The sequence below is a fragment of the Pezoporus wallicus genome, unplaced genomic scaffold (assembly GCF_028554395.1).
Source record: "Pezoporus wallicus isolate ANWC-B61680 ecotype Strahan unplaced genomic scaffold, APGP_CSIRO_Pwel_v1 contig_8542, whole genome shotgun sequence".
NCBI lineage: Eukaryota > Metazoa > Chordata > Aves > Psittaciformes > Psittacidae > Pezoporus > Pezoporus wallicus.
Genome location: NW_026640148.1, coordinates 2,331,014 through 2,350,673, shown reverse-complemented (window position 1 = coordinate 2,350,673; position 19,660 = coordinate 2,331,014). Strand labels below are relative to the sequence as shown.

Below are 19,660 nucleotides of genomic sequence, written 5' to 3'. Positions count from 1 at the left end.
GGAGATTTCTGATTGGGGTTGCAAAAAGAAGAAGAGAAAGGAGCGGAATCTCCCTCAGCAATGCAAAAACCGAACCTCAGCCCGTTTGCCTGCACTGTGTGGTTCAAACGGGGAACCGTGGTACAATCTCTCCGCCATGAAAGGCGAGTTGATGTCTGTCCATTTACATCTGGAAGGGTACGGCACGTGGACAGGCTGGTGGTGGCTGGGGATGGGTGCAGTGTGACCCGAGAGGTGGCCATGAGCTGTGATTCGGGTAACAAAGAGCCAGGCTGTGCCTGTGCACACTGCCGGATAAATACCCTGGTTCCAGCAGTGCCGGTGCAGCTGTGTGACTGCCGAGCTGTCCCTGCAGACAAGACTTGGTCTGTCTCGTGTTGTGTTGTGGGAGCCGGAGCAAGGGCACGAGGGTGGGAGCCAGCCCTGCCTGGGCACCACCAGGGCTGCAGAAGGAGCCAGAGGCACGAGGGCACCGGCTCCGGTACACGCAGAAGAGCAAAGGCCTTTGAGCACTAGAAACTGGGGAGGCAGGAGGGAAAACCACCCTGTTTTCCTGGATGAGCCCCCTGCAGAGGTGAAGCTGAGCCTGCCGGACACTGATGGGCCACTGTTGTAAATGGGGAGGCTCAGCCCCTCCGTGCTGTCAGCACGTTTGTCTGGAGAGCGCTGTTCTGGAAGGGGTGATTATTCTGGACCGTTGAGCAGGTTTTTCTGTGTGAGTGCGTTCAAGCAGCGCCGGCAGAACGGGAGGGGGACTCCAAAGAGGGATGGGGACAAGGCTTCCATAGCCCCAGAGAGGCACCGTGCTGCCGCACGAGGACACCGGCAGAGCTGGCTGGAGCGCTGGGGTCTCATCAGCCCATGTGCAGAGACATGTCCCGTGCTCGTGTGCTGTCTCTGGGGTGACCCTTTTGTGGCGGTGATGCTGATGCTGGTGTGAGCTGGGGTGATGGCTGTGCCCATGCTGGCCGTGCTGAGGGACGCAGGAGGCATCCCAGAAGGATGCTGCTGAGCAGCCTGGCTTTGGCCACGGGGAAGGCATCCTTCCTGCTGGCCTCAGGATGGGATGCGGAGCACCCCAGGCAGTGCTGAGCTCTAGAGCTGCCCTCATCAGGGGCAGGAGGAAATTGGCAGCAGGCTCTGGGGAAGCCCTTTGTTTGCTGGTGTTATTAGCAAGGAGAGAGGAAGTAATGATTTATTGATGCTTCTGTGATTCTCCTACACTGGGCTGTGAAGGAAGAAATTCTGTTTCCCAGCTGATGTTCCTGGCTCTAATTGAGCTGTGATTTGCTCCTACCAGCAGCTCGCCTGCAGGATGCTGATGCTGGCACTGCCCTGGTTCTCCAGCACCCTGCCCCATCAGCCTGTCCAGGGTCACTGCTCTGCTCCCACAGAGCCCGGTCCTTGCAGGCTGTTCATAGCTCCCAGCGTTCCTGTGCTGCAGAGTTCGATTGGATTAAAGCAGGAATCTCTGACGAGTGGCAGCTGCTCCCTCTGGGGTGATGTACCACGTCAATGGGGGTGATACCTCACTGAATAGCCCTCAGTTTTCCCAGTACGCTGGGCAGAAGGTGCTGTCCTGTTGCTGCCCATGGTGCTGTGCCACCTGCATCAACCAAGGAGACCCTGTGCCCACCCCTGGGGCACGTGTGGCTGGTTCCCTGCCACTGGCACTCCCATATCCCATCCTTCTGGGACTCGCTGTTTGGCTGTGCCAGTGGTGAGCTGGAAGCTGGTGAAGGATACAGCAGTGGTGGGGCTCTGCCAGCCCCCTCCATGTGGTTCCCAGCCCAGCTTCAGTAAATCCCACTGAATTCCAGGGCTTTACTTGGTACGTCTCCTCTGACAGCAGCAAAGCACATGAAAAGGGCACCCTGCTTCTGTGTGAGCCTCAGCTCAGTGGCGATGAGCAGAGCTTCATCTCTGCATCCTGGAGCGTGGGAGAGGGCAGGGTCCTGTGGTGAGAGCTGACTGCTGAGCACCAGCCCCTGCCACAGAGCTCACAGGCTCTGTCCCATTACCGTGCTGCTGGCTTAGAATCACAGACTTCCAGCTTGCTTTGGGTTGGAAGGGACCTTGAAGCTCCTCCAGTTCCACCTCCTGCCATGGGCAGGGACCCCTTCCACTAGAGCAGCTTGCTCCAAGCCCCTGTGTCCAACCTGCCCTTGAACACTGCCAGGGATGGGGCAGCCACAGCTTCTCTGGGCACCCTGTGCCAGCGCCTCAGCACCCTCACAGGGAAGAGCTTCTGCCTAAGAGCTCATCTCGGTCTCTGGTGCTGGCCCCCAGTGCTGGGTGTCCTGCAAACCCCCAGTGCTGTGACCCTGCTCCAGCCAGCTCTGCTGAGCAAGGGGGAAGATGATTTACAGTCAGCATCCACCCCATCATAAACTGAAAGTGGCAAGTTAATGCTTTTTATTCCAGCCCTTGTGACAGGGCCCCATTAATAGGGGGTTGGGGAGTGGGAACAAAGAAAAGAGTGCAGCAGCTAAAAGCCGGTTGTCACAGCGTGGCTGCATTAGTGTGAAAGAGCTGTTTTATCAGGAAAGAAGCACCCTCTCCATAACAAATGGCATCGGGCAGGCTCCAGCCCTGGGTTCCTGGGGGATGTGGATGATGTCTTGGTGCTCCGAGCAGTGCTGCCATTCCCCTGGGAGCAGAGCCCTGGAGACTTCTGCTGCTGCCGTTCCCCAGAGGAAGCGTGCAGCTTGTCCTCATTTTCTCAGAAAATGAGATCCGTGCTCTGAAATAACTTGCCTTTCCTTCCAGCGCACCTCTAAATGTGTTCCAATGCTCTTTGCTCCGTTTCCTTGCTTAGGTCTGTGGTTGGAGGTGATGAAATGCTCCCTACGCCATATGGGGCTGTAAGGGGCTTCATCCTGAAGTTGGGTGCTGAGTGTTGGGTTTGCCCTGGATCCGATACCTTAAATTTGGGCTGTATTGTTAACATTGTCCCAGTTGCTTTCTCCCATCTCTCTTTCTTGGAAAACAAACCAACAAAAAAAACCTATCCTAAATTTTTCGTGTCCAAGGCTGAGTATTGCAGAGGGGCTGCTCCTACCACCCGGGGGGGGGGGGGGGGGAGGGGATGGTTTTCCCCCCAGCCTGCAGTAGCTGTTAATTCATGTTTGTAATTAATCAGGCTATAAATAATACATTGCCCGTTACCAGCGGCTGGGCTGGGGGTGCTGTGGAGGCCGTGCCTCCGCCCCGTGGGGAGGGCTCGCCTGCTGCAGCCTCCTAAGGCCAATTAAGGTGGATCCTTGATGAGATTCCTGCCACTCCTTGGCTGGGTAGATGGATGCTGTGGTGCAGGGAGGGGGGCACAGCAAGTGAGGATGAAGAGGGTTTCAGTGCTCAACCAGCTGGGGTCTGAGTGCTCCGCTCCTCCCTGTCCTCAGGGGCTGAGGCTGCTGGCGCTGGTACCCAGCAGTGGTGCAGAGATCCCTGACAGCCTGTGGGAGCCCTGTGGGTCTGCTGGAGCCAGGGCAAACTCAGCACTTGTTCCTTGCCTTCAGTCCCATCAAGGTGTTTTCTTCTGAAGGCTCGTCAGCTGTTGGTAAAGCCTTGAGGAATGCCCCAGCTGTGGGAGCCTGCTTTTCCTTCCTGTGCCCCTTCACTCCAGTTCTCCCAGCCCAGGGAACGATGTCTTCGCTGTTCTTGCTTCGAGGCTGGTGTTTATTTCAGCTGCAGTAAGCAGAGTTAAACGGGCTGGCAGGAGGGATAAATGTTGCTATGACAGCTTGGGTGGAGATTTGGAAAAGGCACTTCAAGCTGCAAAACAACCATCACGAAAAAAAAGCAAGTGAAAACGCAAACCCAGAGCCAACAGACTCCAAAGGCCACCAGGTTTGGGTCTGTAATGTCCACAGCTGTGCCTTTGTTCCCCAGCAGGGCAGCAAGAGCAGAAACAGTTGAGCTTGGGGTAAGGTGGGCTTTGCAGTGGGATCTTGAAACCTCCCTGCAGTGGGCTGAATATTCAAGGCTGCTGCATGGTCCTGAGGCTCTGTCCCTGGTCTTCCTGCAGGGGTAATTGGACTGTGGTGCTTGTAGCAGTCACTTTCTTTTCCAACCATTCACCTTGAGTAGGCAGACTCAGTTTGAAGCATGGGTTCAAATATGTTTCCTCTGGAAGAAGGAGGGAAAAGTGTGATGGTTCTGGGTTGGGGCTCTGGCTCTGGGAGCTGTTTTTAGGCCATTGCCTGGTGCGGGGCCGGCTCTGGGGGTTTGCCACGGCCTCTCGTGCCCTAAGCTCTGGTGCCACAGGGCCACAGCTGCAGCAGTGCAGTAACACGTGGGATGTTGTGTTATTTTCTCAGGTGCTGGAGCAAGATGTGGTTCTCCAGTCAATTGACCGCGCCATTGAGGCTGTGCACAATGCGGCCATGAAGAATGGAGGGAAGTACAACCTGGAGCAGAGGGATGTCCTCCAGTGAGTGCAATGGGTGCCTGGGAGAGTGAGCGGGTGGAGGGTGGTCAGGGTGTGATGCTTGTGTCTGTGTCTTGGGAATCAAGTGGGATGCCGTTGATCTGAGTCCCTGTGCTGCGAGTGCTGCTTCATTCAGTGTCCCAGTGTTTGCGCTGGCAGCCGGTGCTGCTCCTCCTGTCAAACAGCACCCAGCAAAGCAGAGCTTTGGTGTGGCCCCTCTAACCCTGTGCATGTAAAGAGGAAACTCTCAGCTGCATTATGGGGCTGGAGGAGAAATCCAAAACCTTTCTGGATGCATTTTCTCCTCTCTACCAGGCAGCAATTGCAGAGGCTGTTGGCACATAACGCGAGGTCCTTAATGTGTGCTCAGATAATTGCTTGTGAGGAGCATTTTGTTTTTCTCTGGCACCTCGGGCTGTGCTGGGGACCGCTGGTTTAATCTCGGTTGGACAGCGAGTCTGAAGTGCCGGCAGTTCCTGACGCTGGCGATGCAATATGTGACTCTCCCCCGAGGAAGAGGCATTTTTAATCCAGCAAACTAATGAATAAATCATGGGCTCTGGCAAAGCCTCTTCCTTCCTCCCCCAGAAGTGCTTCCTTGGTTGTTAATGAAACCAGAGTTGGTGTTTTAAGTACTGTAACCCGTTCTGGTACATATATATATATATAGCCCAAGTGCTATAAACCATTAAAAATATCACTTGAACATTGCAGCAAGGTCAGTCCCTTTCACTTTGCTCTTCCTGATGTGGCCGCTGTGTTCCAGGAAGCTGATCCATCACCGGAAGGAGACGGTGTCCCGCAAAGGGCACTCCCCCAGCCCGCAGGGGATGGTCATGACACAGTCCTCCAGCGACCACCACCTGGACGTGGCGCGGCAGCCCAATGGTGTGTGCCGGACCGGGTATGAGCGGCACCACAGCCTGCCCAACACCGAGGTGGAGGAGGACGATGAGGGTCTCTATCAGGTAACAGTGCCTGGGCGCTTTCTTGGTTCCTCTGGTGGCAGCACACGGCTTGTCCTGTTGAACAGAAGGACTTTGTAGCTGAAGTCACAAATCCGGCGTTTGTGCTGCCATTACTGCAGTGCGAGCTGATGCTGTCCCTTTGTAAGAGGTCAGGGATGGTCCCTCTGCCATTTACACTGGCGATGCTTTTTGGGATCCTGGAGGGTCTGTGGTTTTACGGTGACACATGAGATCCACGTTACATTGCGTGACCGTCTCTTGACAGAAGAGTTGCAAGCCCACTGGAGCTTGAAGGACGGTTTTGAGGTGAGCAGCAGAGCTCCCTTGAGCACCTGGCACGTCTTTGCTTGCCCTTCGTTAGATCCGCACAACGAGATCCTTGGTCCTGCAGTATTTCATCTCCTGCGGTTGCCTATTTGTACTACTGAAAATATAAAACCCCCAAAGATGCTGCTTGGTCTGCATGTTGCTTGTCGTGATGAATTAAAGGTGAATTGCAGGAAGCATGGTTTAGAGCAGGTTGTTTTATCTCAGTGGCACACAGTCCCAAGGTCTCCGTGCAGTGCCCATGAGGCTTCAGAGAAGTATCCCAGGGTGGATGCAGTGGCTGGGGATGAGTTGATGTGGCTGATGACACTGTGTGGATGTAGCTGGATGTCAGGGGTAACGGCACCAAGCGAGAATGAGCGCAGAGATAGTTTTCCCCTCCAGCTGAATGTGTGCACTGTGGTTTTTCTTCATGTCCCTGGGATAAGTGGTTGGAGGCATGGTGATGAGGTGTGACACACATTGTCAGTCCCAGATGAGGCTTGTTTTACACTTGGAGAGCTGTGGGTCAGCAGAGGTGAAAAGTAGCTCTGGTTCAGGCACAGCACCAATCCCTGCTCACTCCACTTTGCTCTCTCATTTAGTTTTCCTTTCTGGGCAGCTCCGTTCTCACACCGGTGCATGGTGGGCAAAGCAAATGGAGCTCCTTACAGCCCATTCCCAGTGCTGATTCCCCGTTGGGGGGGAGGACATTTTCTTCCCTTCCTTCCCCTTCCTTTGGGGGGTTTTGGTGTTGTTCATCCTCCCCTCAGCCCCACACCTTGGCTAGGATGTGGGGTGAGGGAGGGAATGGCCCCTGGTTGTCCCTGGTGGTTCCTGACCGTGCAGGGGCTCATAGTTTGGGCAGCACCAGCACAGGGAAATTCATATAATGCTTCAGGCTCTCACCATGGCGCTCGGATTGGGGTGCGTGGCTCTGATGCTGGCGGGGCTCTGGGCTAACATTAGCTCACAGCTATTAACGTAAGCACCAGCCTGCAATAGCTGGGTTAAACTTGCGTGGTCAATTTGCAAGGGCTCCTGAAGCCATGGAAGTGCTCTGGGACCACCCAGCCTCAGCTCTCTCCAACACTGCCATGTGCCTGCTTGGAGCTACGGGGCTAAATCCTGCTGGGCTGGGAGCCCCAAGCATGCTGGAACCCTCCTGCTCTGCAGAGAGGGCTCTGCCTTGAGCACAGCTGAGCTCTGGGACCAGCCTTCCTTCCAGCCATGCGGTGCAGAGGCCCCTCCCGAGCTGTTTTGGCCTCTCTCAGCTGTGCAATCTCTTTTTGGACCCACATGGATCATTTTTGGGGCTGGATGCACATATCATGTAGCACTTACCCTGAGAACAATGCAGGGTGGATTGACAGGAGCAGCAGAGCTCAGGCTGGGTGCCTGCAGTGGTACCTCGTACTAACCCACCAGCTGAAGGGGCTTGTAAAGAGGTGACCTCTTACATTGACACAGTAGAAGGCTGGGTGTGTTGGGTGTGGGTGGGAGAAGGGGGCTGAGAGGTCCCTTTGTAACAGCCTTGATTCGCTGTGCACTCTCCTGTGTCTTCACTTGCCTGGTCGGGTCTAGGCATGGGCTGTGGACGCTGTGTTGTCAGCTTCTGGCATTGCATCTTGAATGTGACATCCTGAAGATGTCTGTCTTGCAGGAATAGCTTTGCTCCCATTCCAGGGGAGATTTCTGCCTTCCCAGACCCAGGAATAAAAGAAATACATTTTTCATCCTTCTTGGTCTGAGCTGTTTCAGATGGAGACCTTCCAGGGCCTCAGCCCTTCACTGCAGCGCTGGCAACACTGGCAGGTCTCAGCAAAACTCCTCTTCCAGGGCTAAAACCCGTGCAAGGCTGGCACTGTGTGGTGGCTTGAGTGTTGATGCCGTGTGCTCCCACCTTGCATTGCTGCTGCAGGCAGGGGGTGTTCCTGATCAGGGTTATCCCTGAGGTTACACCTCACTGGAGTAGTCCTGGGTGAAAGTGGTGTTGGTGACCATGGTGTTTGGGTCTCGCAGGAAAGGGTGAGTGTAGAAATCTGCATTGGAGACAGATTCCTGCTGCCTTGGTACCCCTTGACTTACAGGAGAAACCCCAGGTGTGGAGAGCCAGCACAACCCCCAGCAAAAGCTTCTCCCACTGCATCTTGCTCTAGGATTGCTCGGAGGGTCTAGCCCTGTTTTCTCCCTGCATGAGCAGAAATAGCTCTGGAAGCATGGAAAAGGCATTTACATGGCTCCAGCCCTTGGCTTTGTCTTTCTGCAAGGGTGTTTGTGGCTGATGTAATGGATCTCTCCAGAAGAGTGCCTAAATACATGCTCTGTTCCCAGCCTCTGCGGGGCTATTGAGGGGAATGTGGAGGCACAGTGAGCGTGTGGGATTGCGTGTGGAATAAAGGAGGAGTAAACACTTGACAGGTCTACACAACGTGTGTGCTGCGTGCTGCTGAACACAGCAATTAAACAAGGGCTGCTTTGCCTGTCACAGGGAGGGGATGAAGCCAGCTTGAGTCCTGCTTTGTTCTTCTAGGAAGCCGCCTATTAATATCTGTCCTCCTGAGAAAACTTCCCCGAGTGATGAGAGCTGTAAGGACAAATGCACACGCGCCAAAAGGAGGTTTCATAACCGAGAACGTCTCTATTGCCACCCTCCTCTGACTGCTCTGCATCTTCCCCCACAGATCCCGCCACAGCCCCGGCGCGCTGCTCCTGTCACCCCCCCGCCTCCGGAGAAGCGCAGGAGCGCGCAGGCTCACCCTGGGAAAAGTAAGGACAAGGCAATTCCTAAACCTCGGGCACAGATGGACACTGGGCGATGGAGCAGTCACAGTGCCCGCGTGCTTTTGCTTTGTGCTTAGAAGAGCATCCTTTTATGTATACATATATATATCCATACACACATCCTAAATTCCTACAAGTTTTATATTCTTACATGTATATGCACACGTATCTCCTAAACCCCTACAGGTTTTGATGCTAATGACCATGAGCTGGTGGCCAGTGCTCCTTCAAACCCTCTCTGCTGTGGGAGGGTCTGGGCAGTCTGGTGCCCGTGGACGGGTGAATCATCCTGGTGCTGTGGTGCCGGTGCCCTGTGGAACATCTGCCTGCTGATGTGGTTGGCCTGGCTAGCACACAGCCACGGCAGTTTAAGGTCCTTGCGGGTGTTTTTCTCCCGCAGCCACCATGGCCATCCCCCAGCCAGGCAGAGGCTCTTCCCTGGCAGTCCAGTGTGGCAGCTCACCTGGGGAGCTCACTGGTAGCTCTTAGAACAGGCTCTAGCTTGCTTTTGCCTCCCAGTCTATCAGGTGCTTTCCTTGTGCAGTGCTCAGGTGGGGTTTCCATGAAATCAGTGGCTGGTGCCAGCGGGGAGCAGCATTAATAGCAGGAACACAGATGCCCATGTGCTGCTCATAGGCAGGGAGCAGATAGTCAGGAGCACTTGAGAGCAGGACCACAGGGCTGGGGCAGGAGCTTCTCCATCATCAGTGCAGTTGGGCTGATGGAGGCTGCGGTCATCCTTCCAAGTTGCTGTCACTAACCTGTGTTCTGCTGTGCTGTGACAGTCACAGTGTCACTCAGCCCATCTCAAGCTCACTCATGTGCCTGTGTGAGGAGCAGGCAGAGCTGCTGACTTGCAGGTAGTTAATTGAAACCTGGGGCTGGCACCAGTTTATTTGCGGGTACTTAATGGTGTTGAGCCATGTTTTTCACTATGGAGGTAGGAGTTCGCAAAGGTCAGCTTCCTTCAGCTCATTATCTCCAGCTAATGAAGCATGGTGGGAGCGGTGACTCATGAGAACTGTGAGGAGGAGGAGGAAAAAAGAGGGATGATGATCCCCTGTGAGAGGGAAGGGCCCTGTTTGCCTGGCCTATGCTTGCCTTAGGGTGGGGTGATGGATGGAGCAGTGGAGGGCTCGCAAAGGTGTTTCACATACCACTGGTCCTTCCTTTGGAAGGGGAGCTCCTTTCCCTGAGAGCTGGGAGAACCCCTGAGTGCTCTTCTCCCCTTTCAGCACTCACGTGAAGCTCTAGGTGAAGGTAACCCAGGGTTTGCCCAAGCGACTGTTTTCTTAGGACTCAAATACATTTCTGCCCCCTGGAAATTAATGGCTAAGGTTTACTAAAACTGCATATTAGACCAGGTTAAAGGAAAGAAAAGTCTTAGCATCCCTTTGCTTGTAGTGGATCTTTTGCCTTGGCTGGTGGGGGAGGTACCACTGCTGGAGCTGCTCAGGACTAGAGCTGGGAGAAACACAGTAAAGCAGATAAGGTGGAGGCTGGTGAAAGCGGTGGATGCCAGCAGGGTTCATGATGAGATGCTGGAGGTGATGAGAGGGAGAGACTGGAGGTGTTGTCAGCTTCCCCGTCAGTGCCAGCTGTGGCTGTGGTCAGCGAGGGGTGAGGGAAACCTTCTGGGTCCTGCAGCTCCCAAGCACCATCCTTCAGAAGTGAGGGCTGAGATGCCAAGCACAGGAACAGGCCCTTGCTAAGCCAGGGGGAAAAGACTTTTCTGTCCCTTAGTCGGGTCCCTCCCTCCCTTTCCCTGCCTAAAACAGGAAGCCCTTTGAAGGGTATTCATCTCAATAGAGCACTTTTGCCCTTTCTAAAGAGGTGATTGTGTGGGAATGCTTCAGAAAGAACTGGTCCAATTTTGCTTTGAGATAAGTGAGGCAGGAAGAGGAGTTAAACTGTTCTGGCCCGTGCACAATGAGCCGTTTAATGGGCTGCACCGGAGCAATGTGTGTTTTCTCTGTTCCTTTGGTGCTGTCGCTGAGGCGGTTTTCATTGTTTCCTTTCAGGCGCTGTTGAAATTATCTCTGGGTCAGCTTCGAGTGCCTCCTCCGTGAGCACCACGTCCCTGGATACCCTGTACACCGCTTCTTCCGCGTCGGAGACCGCGCTGCCCACGGCCGCCTCCAGCCCTGCCACCACCCCGCCGCCCGTGCCCAGCCGCAGCGTCCACACCACCATCACACGCAACTTGGACACGGGCTCCGTGGCCCACTCCCGCCACGGCTCCTCCTCCAAGGACGGCACCAGCAAATCCCCCCAGTCCAAGAGGGTTGCCCCGGCACCGCCAGCTGAGGGGGGGTCCCACCGGTCCCATGCCGTGGATGGGGAGAAGGCTGCTCAGGTGAAGAAAGCTGCCCCGGTGCCCGCTGCGGGCCTGGACGCCTTCAGCACCCTCTGCCTGGAGGATAAGAAGATGGCAGAGTCATTGGCAGCAGAGCCCAGTGCTCTGGCAGTGTCCGTGCCCAAGACGATAGGGGCTGAACTGATTGAGCTGGTGCGCAGGAACACGCACCTCAGCTACGAGCTGTCCCGCGTGGCCATCGGCGTGGTCATCGGCCACATCCAGACCTCCGTCCCGGCCACCAGCAGCATCATGGAGCAGATCCTCATCTCTGTGGTGGAGAGCAAGGTAATGCCAGGGGCTGCTGCAGCCTGGCACCAGGCAGAGGGTGTTGTGAGCTCAGTGAGCACTCCTGATGTCTGGAATGGGAAGTGTGGTGAGATCCCAAAGAAAGGGAAGGTGTTAGGGGTAAACATGCTGCCAAGGGAATCAGGTTTAGTGGCCCAAGAGCAGCATTATCCACCTGGTGTTTATACACGGTGCTGTGCTGTGGTTGCAGCAGTTTGCTGCCCAGAGAAGGGAGAACTCCCAGGGCAACCCCACTGAAAAGCTTCTAAAGAGCTGCTGTATGGTTTACCTGAGATAGGCCTGTGCTCGTCTGGAGGAAAACTGCAGGTGGGTGTGTGCACCCATGGCCCTGGTGATCCACCGTGTGGCTGGTGGAGTGAGGAAGGAAGGGGAGGAAGAGCTTGGCAGGATGGTGCTGGGCTTGCATGGCTGGTGTGACCACCGCAGAGCAGTGTGGGTGCGTTGAGGCTCCCAGAGTGTTTGGAGAAGGAGCAAAACCCCTGCAGCAGTTTGTTCTGCTGGGCTGGAAGGAGGGAGCTGTTTGAAGCAGCAGCATGAGGCAAAGAGGCACCGTTAGAGATACCAAAACCTCCTCCTGCTCCTGGGTTCTTCAGCAGATTCCTGGCAAGAGCCATATGAGGAGGCTGCAGGTTCCAGCAGCTGCCAAGATGTTTAATAAGCAGACACCTGACCCCTGGGGGGTGGTGCTGAGAGTGGTGCTGAGGGTGCCCTGAGGTGGTGCGTGGTGTACTTACAGCAGTGGGCTGAAGAGCTTGATAATGGATTGATCTCATCCGAGCCCATTAGGAACTTGGTGCTCAGTGGAGTCGTAAAGGCTGAGGATGAAGGATTGGAGAAAGTAGATTAGTGATAAGAGGCTGAATGGAGTGATCGTTAAAACGATCATTAAAATGCTCCTCCAAAAGCCCTAGGTTGCTAAATGCAGTAAGAAGAGAGGGGTGTAGCTTTGAGTGAGGTTTCTTGGGTTCTTTAACATCCTCAGAAGACAGCTTTAACATCCTCCAGCAGGATGGTGGCAGCTCGGATTTCAAGGCTGTCTGACCGCACACCAGTTCTGGCACCTATTTAGATTCATTCACTGCATTAGCCGTGCAAGGGAAGGAGGTGGGTAGAGCTCCGGGAGTACGAGAGCTGCAGTAACACGTGGCTTAAACTCGCTGGGTTTCTGCTGCCAGCTCTTGGCTGACTGAGGTCAGCTGCCAGTCCCGAGACAAAGGGGGGGAGAGGAAACGGGCACCCACGGTCCCGACCCCACTTAACCTGCGCTTTGCTGTCGTGCAGAACCTGAGTGCGGGGCTGCCCTCGGGGCAGATCTGCCACGACGAGCAGCGCCTGGAGGTGATCTTTGCAGACCTGGCCAGGCACAAGGATGATGCTCAGCAGCGCAGCTGGGCACTCTACGAGGACGAGAACGTCATCTGCTGCTACCTGGAGGAGCTGCTCCGCATCCTGGTGAGCAAACCTCCCTCTTTGTAGGCAGAGCAGAGCAGATGCTCCCAGTGAAGCTCTGTTTTCTGCCCTCCTTTGCCCTGTGTTGCCATCGGATCTGTTGTTTGAGGCCACAGGTTTCTGGTGGATTCTTTGCCGCTGATGTGAGGCCCTGCCCTCCTGTGTGTGGGGTGCAGAGCTCCTGAGCTGCTTTCCATTCCACCTTTCCAAGCTGTTCTGAAGGTCCTTCTAGAGCTGCTCTCATGGCAGCCGTGGTATTTACCAATCACAGGGGAACATAAACCCACACCTCCCAAAGACCCCAACCTCCCAGAGAAACCCTGGAAGTCTGATTCTGCCCGTCTGTGTGCAGGGAACGTGATGATACAGGAGCTGCCACTCAGTGCAGCAACACGGTCTGTGTTATGGGTGCTGGTGCGGGCTTTGCTCTGGCACCTATTGTGTATCCCTTCCCAGCTCTGACATAAGCACAACAGCTCTTTTTTGGTGTCTGTCACTCAGCATGGGCTGCCTTCTGTGTGCCTCTGGGGCAAGGTGGAGGGGGATCTTGTGTGACCTTTCCTCATAATTTAGGGCTGGGAGGAGATGCATAATACTTGTCAGGATGGCAATAGTGATGGAGCTGCCCTGTGACTGCAGGATGCACTCATCAGGTGCTGCTCAGGTCATGGGTTTTTCAGATGTTCAGCCCAAACGTGCTGTGTGGCAGAGACACTTCTCAGGAATTCACTTTGATGCAGAGTCTGCAGGGTGGAGGTTCCTGAGCTGCCTTTGTGCTCTGCCTTCAGTTCCTTTGAGAGGTGGTTGGGCTACTGAGATGTGAAAGCAGCTGGCCTTCCTCCAGGTCCTTGCTGCTTGGTGTGCCCCTGGGCTGACCTGTTCATTCCTGCTTCCAGACAGATGCAGACCCAGAAGTGTGCAAGAAAATGTGCAAGAAGAATGAGTTTGAGTCCGTCCTGTCCCTTGTGGCCTATTACCAGATGGTAAGGTGGTAGAAGGCATCGAATCTCCCCTGGGATTGCCCTGCAGGGGCAGGGCCAGGCTTGCTGTGCCGCACAGATGTGAGACCTCCTCCTGGGCAGGGCGGTTCTGTGAAGCAGCAGGAGCTGCAGCGCATCACCTGCCTGCTGGCTGGTGTCAGTGCTGTGCATGTGGGTTGGGTGGGAGAGCAGAGGGTGCCAGAGACTTCGCAGCGGTCCCTGCACTACAGAAGGTGAAGTTTGCTGCTCTCATTAGCTCTGCTGAGGGACAGGATTGGCATCGCTGGTATCCAGAGGAAGGATTTCTGAGGATGCCCTGGGAAAGCGGACAGGCTGTGACTGCTTCTCCTTTAATTGATGCACTCCCGTGCATTAGTAAATAGCTTTGCTTAGGAAAGTAGGTTATGAGTAGGAGCCTTGGGAGTGAGGAAGGAAATCAATATTCAGCGGAAGAAATGGAAGTTTTGCCTTCAGTGCCTGTGTGGTGTTGCTTTGCCCCTCAGCTTCCTGGAAAGTGCTGTTGTAGGACTCTGGGGGGGTTAGAAACTTGTCCCCATCATGTCCGTAAGTCCCCAGCTACAGCACATCAAGCCTTGTGGTGTTTGGCTTTCATCTGGCACTACTGGTAAAACCTCATACAGCTTCTGGGTTCACTGTCCCCCTGGGAGGGTCTGTGGCTTCCTGACAACTGGAACTTCCAGACAGTTATGTCTCTGCCTGAGCATGAGCCCTCCTCTGGGGCACTGTTTCATCCAGTGATTGCCTCTGCAGGAGCACAGGGTGCCATTGCGGCTGCTGCTGCTCAAGTGCTTTGGAGCCATGTGCAACTTGGATGCTGCAGTCATCTCGACACTCGTGAACTCAGTGCTGCCCATGGAGCTGGCCCGGGACATGCAGACTCACACTCAAGGTGAGCCAGGGCTGCTGTACCCCGCTCCCTAGGAATGTGTCTGTCATTAGGTGACCTCCAGCAGCACTGGTGGCCCCTTGTAGTCTGACTGCTCCACATGCCAGTGCTTGGGGGAGAAGGGCGTCTGGTTTTAAGTTATTTGGGTTCCTACAGCTCTAAGTGGAGAATGCATGGAGGGGATGCTTCAGTCCAGTGGTACAAGGTCCTCTGGCTCTTGAACATGCCGCTAATGATGATCCTGTAGATGTCTTAAAGCACATTTTGAGCTATTCCAGTTTTGTTTCATGCTGCTGACAAGAGACTCTTGCACATCTTAAGGAAAATCTCTGCAGCTTCTTATTGGCAGCTTTCCTTAGCACTTTACGCCATGTCTTTGCAGTGTTTCTTGCTGGTGAATGAGATGTGTGCTGGTTAAAGGAAAGGACCCTTCCTGCACCACTGCACCAAGGGGGGATGTCAAATACAGGGAGTGTTTGGGGGCAGGGTGAAGCACTGGTGGTGTGGTGCAGGACTGGCACCACCACGTTGGTGCTTTCCCTTTGTGCTGCCGCTGCTTATCAGTTCTATGCAGTGAGCTTATCACAAGGTTCATGTTTTATCTGGTTATGCATGAGAAGCTTCTTCCCTAGGCTGAGGTTTCACTGCCCTAGCAGCAGATAATACTTGGTTATGGGACTATGACTGTGCTTCTGTGGTGACATTACTCCCGATTTAGCACTGCCAAAAATAAGCTTCATCATGCATCCATCACTAATTCATAAAGATTGTCTCTGGGTGAGGGTTCTGTGCACCATGCTCAAACAGGCCTCAGTGCCCTGCTCTGCTCCCTTGTGCAGCAGGGCTCCTGCCTGGTCTCCGTGCTGTCCAGGGCTGCGTCCTCCCAGATGGCACAGGGAGCTCAGGCTCTTGGTGTGATGGAGCAGTGTGCTATGACCTGGCTGACTTCTGCAGGTAGCACTTGTGGCTGAAGTAGGGCTATCTCCCAGCAAGTGTTAGCTCTGCTTTGGAGACCTCAAGAGCATTGCAGTGAAAAGTGGCTCTGCTGTGTCCTTCGAGCTGCAGCCCTGCAGCAGCTCTTCTTTCCTGAGCTTCATCTCAACGTAGTGGATTCTTTCCCTCCTTGCTGTAATACACAGGCAGTGCAGTTGAAGGGTGAAAAGCTGCTCACCCTTTGCTGGCAGCCTTTGGTTACAGGCGCCTCCCAGACCGGTGTCCTGACCCCATGCTGCCTGCTGTGCCGGGCTTATGTTTGCACACATCATCTCTGTGTCCTCCAGCCCTCTTGGCCTTCACAGCAAGGCTGCGGCGATGGAACCATCCTCAACCCAAACACATCTGTCCTTCAGAGGTGTTTTAGGGCATTAGTAGTTCCCTCCTACCGCCCTGGTGCTTAGCGCTCCATGTCCTGCCAGCAAATGGCAAGTGTGAAAACATGACCTTGAATCCAGACTGACTTGAGCTTATTTTGGTACTAAAACCTGGGGAATAGCAGCTGATCCGTGACGTGCCGCGGAATCGCTAATCCTTCTGCGGCAGCAGGGGCCAGAGCGGTCGGTGCCAGCGCTCAGCAGCCAGGGAGTGCTGAGCTGGCTGCAGCAGCTCTGGGATCCCTCCTGGCTTGTTACTGAAGAGCAGCCGCGGCAGCAGCTCTGTGCTGGATGCTGGCGCCTTTGATGAGCAGGCACCTTGCCCTGGGGCTGCTGCAGGCGCGCTGGCTGCTGGCCACTTCTGCTGCCAGATGCTTCGGTCTATTGCTCCTGGACAGCCCTTCCCTCTGCTGCGCTTCCCTGCACATCTGTCAGGGTTAGAGGAGCTTATAATAAGCCACAGCAGGGCAGAATTAGCCAGGAGAACTCCAAAGAAAACAGATAATCCAGTCTGGAACCGGGACTTTCTCCTGTGCTGCAGCTCAGGGTGAGTGCAAGTCAGCTGCTGGGCTCTGGTGGCTTCAGCTGCAGACCATCGTGTCTGCTCCCAGAGACTGGCTTGTGCACTGCTGTGGTTAGGGGTGGGAACAAGGGCTTTGAAGGCCTCTGAGAAATACCTCTCATAGGTAATAGCAGCTTTCTCACCAGTACTTCAGCAGGCTTTGGAAGTGCAGGCTGGGGAGCAGAGAGCTGCATCTCTCCTGCCCTCCACAGTCACTTGAAGTGGCATCACTTGAGGGATGCTCATCACCCTGTCATCAGCAGAGTCCTACTGATGCAGCCACTGATGCTGCTCTGGAAGGAATAGAAAAAGCTGTGCTTTGCCTGGCAATTACTCTGTTCCTCTGCATGGGGCGTCTTGGATGTGTCTTGCTGCAGCTGGGGCACTCCAAAAGCTGCTGAGCGAGTGCACCAGGTTAATGTGGATTTGTCCCGAGTTCAGCTTTCTGGCTGTTTTCAGCACCCTTTCTTTGGCATCCTCAGGCAAATAGGACAAGATTTCCCATCTAGTCATGGAGTCTGCTGCCAGCCGAGATGAATGGATTTCAGCTCATGGCAGATGGATCACGGATGTGTAGAGCTACCTGCCCCTCCCATCTCTAGTTAATCTTTTCCTCCTTATTTGCTAGAACCACATGTACATCGCTGGGTTCTGGTTCTCAGATCATTATTTCACTGCTCCTGATGTGATGACAGAAAATGTTTTGCTCATGCAAGCCTCGCTAGGAGCAGGAGCAGCAGGTCCCTGTGTCTGCCTGCTGCAGCATCCTGCTGCTGATACCCAGCTCCTGAAGCCATGGAGGGAAGAATGAAGAAATCATGTGCTAAACAGTTTGTCAGATTCTTTTTCTGCTGCAGTGAGCCTTGGCATCGCTGCCACCTCATAGCTGAGAGCTTCTTATGTAAGTGTGAGTTATATTTCAGTCACTGAATATCCTCCCTCTCTATTTACCAAGAGTAAACAGCAGTTTCCAGCTTCCCTTTGCTGCCACATGGTCTAGAGTGTTCTTCTACAAACTCTTAATCTTGTTAATGCTGTAGTATCTCTGTTTAAGCCCCAAATGATCTATTTTTACTCAAAGATTTGCTATTTGAAAACTCCGGCATCTTGTGGAGCTCTGGCACAGTGTGTGTGTCCTGTGTTTGTAGAGGCTTTGCTCACAGAGCTGGAGGCACGAGGCTGGAACCAGTCACTATCAATCCCCCCCCCCCATGCTAACTGTGCACCTGAGAGCTGCCAAGTGCTGCACGTCCTTTGGCCAAGTCCAGGAGCAAGGTGGTGACAGTGAAGGCATCAGCCTGAGCAGTCACAACCAGACTGCAGCATGCAGATGCTCAGGGAGGGATCAGTCTGTGCACAGACATTGGGAACCAGCATGTGTCGTGCTGGAAGCAGAGCTGTTGGGAGAAGCATCGTACATTGAAGGCACTTTCTTCTCCTTTAGTGAAAAGTGGCTTTGGTCAGTTTTTTATAAATACACCCTCAGTTTTCTTGTAGCAAGAGCCCCTTGATCAGATGAAGCTGAACTTTATTTAGGCACTATGTGTGCTGACCTACCTTATAAAATTGATGCTCCTTTTCCTTCCATCTTTGGACTTGGTGAACTGGTTGGAGATAACATTTGGTGATGACACAGATCCTAGTCCATGATTTTGTTTTTTCTCCTATAAGTATCTATTGAGATGTATCTGTTAATTCAGATTCAGGAAGGGCACTGGCTGTGCTTCTGTGGAGCATCCATGGAGAGCTGCTGCCAGGGAAAGCTGCTGGACCAGGAGACTGTGGGATGTGCCAGTGCTGGAGATACATATGTGGCCCTGCTGTGAGCAGTGATCTGTATCCCCAGAGACCCCTTGTACCTGCAGGCAGAGCTGTGGCAGCAGAAAGAGCCGGGGGGGGGGGGGTGGGTGACAGGCAGCGGGGCTGGCTGGGGGTGGCGTTGGTGGGAACAGGCAGTATTTCACAGTGGCCAGATGGATGCTTTTTCTGGGTTCAGCAGTTGCATAACTACGGGATGTGTCCTGAGACTGTGCAGGGGAGGGCTTTAATTATTCACATTGAGTTTGCCCAGATCCTCGCAAGTGGAGGGGAAATAAAAGAGGATTCTTCTTGTGATTATTTTGCAGTTGCTTTGGAAGTGTGTGGCACAGGGGGGTGCTTGAACAAGGTGTGCTTGGGGGGTGCTTGAGCAGGGGCAAAACACGCTTACAGCTCGGTAAGCACAGGGGTGAGGAGCAGTCCAACCAGTGCTGAATGTCTGTGTTAAATGTGTGACACCCCAGCTGCAGCTGGGGAGCGGTGTTGAAACAGTGCTCCTCAGGAGCATTAATGCAGGACCTTCACCTTTCAGATCATCAGAAGATGTGCTACTCTGCGCTGGTTCTGGCCATGATGTTCTCCATGGGGGAGCCCCTGCCCTATCATCACTATGGTAAGAGCGGCTGATGCTTAGGGCTGGGTGAGACAGCAGAGCTGATGTGAAACGTCTGAGGGGTCCCAGCAGACAGGAGAAGGAACCTTTCCTTATGGCCAAGGAGGCGACAGCTGGGGAAAGCCAGCACCAGCAGGGCAAGGGTAGGGTCTGCTCTGTGTCAGCAGAGCCTGGCTGCTGAAACACTGGGCTGAGGTGCTAGATTTCCACAGAGGACAGCACAGACCCAGGGCAGAGCAGGAGGACTAATGCCATGCTGCAGGGGAGGTGGATTTGTCCATCGCTGTGACTAAATGGCATCTTGGATTACCTCTGCCCTGTGTAAAAAGACCCCCTCCGCCCCGAGATGTCTGTTCTTCTGCTGAGGCTGAGCCCACATCGCTCCATGTACACTCACTAAAGCTGTCAGGTGTGTGATGTGGCCTCTTCCTGATCTCCCTCCTAAAAGGACATTGCAGCCCTGTGTGCCTCGGGGACAGCAGAGATGATTAAGGGTGTTGTGTCAATAAAGTGCCAACATTGTGCCAGATCTGCCTGTTTCATACTCTGTCCCTTCATTCCAGCCCTCAGCTAGGAAGCCCTGCCTGGTTCTTGCCCAGGCCATGCTGTGTTCCCGTACCTGGGACACTGGGCTCCTTTCTCCTGGAAATGCAGCAGAGATCTTCATAAGTCACCTCCTCAGCAGCTTCACCCTCATAGCCCAGTACATACGTACAAGCTTTAAGCTGGTGCAGTGGAGTCTGAGGCATGAGCCCCCACACCTCCTGCTTTCCTCTCCTCGGGTAACCCTGGCAGTTATTTCCTGCAGG

The 19,660-nt window shown here is 54.3% G+C and overlaps 1 protein-coding gene across 1 annotated transcript in view; it reads left to right on the top strand.

Annotated features, from left to right (window-relative positions):
- The window catches only part of NCKIPSD (NCK interacting protein with SH3 domain), a 35,095-nt gene that overhangs the window by 11,270 nt on the left and 4,165 nt on the right, over positions 1-19,660 (top strand). The window contains exons 2-9 of the mRNA XM_057417567.1: positions 4,320-4,432; positions 5,196-5,397; positions 8,388-8,472; positions 10,509-11,131; positions 12,434-12,604; positions 13,498-13,584; positions 14,353-14,491; positions 18,771-18,851. Coding sequence (XP_057273550.1) covers positions 4,320-4,432; positions 5,196-5,397; positions 8,388-8,472; positions 10,509-11,131; positions 12,434-12,604; positions 13,498-13,584; positions 14,353-14,491; positions 18,771-18,851 — 1,501 coding nt within the window. The remainder of the gene's footprint in view (positions 1-4,319; positions 4,433-5,195; positions 5,398-8,387; positions 8,473-10,508; positions 11,132-12,433; positions 12,605-13,497; positions 13,585-14,352; positions 14,492-18,770; positions 18,852-19,660) is intronic.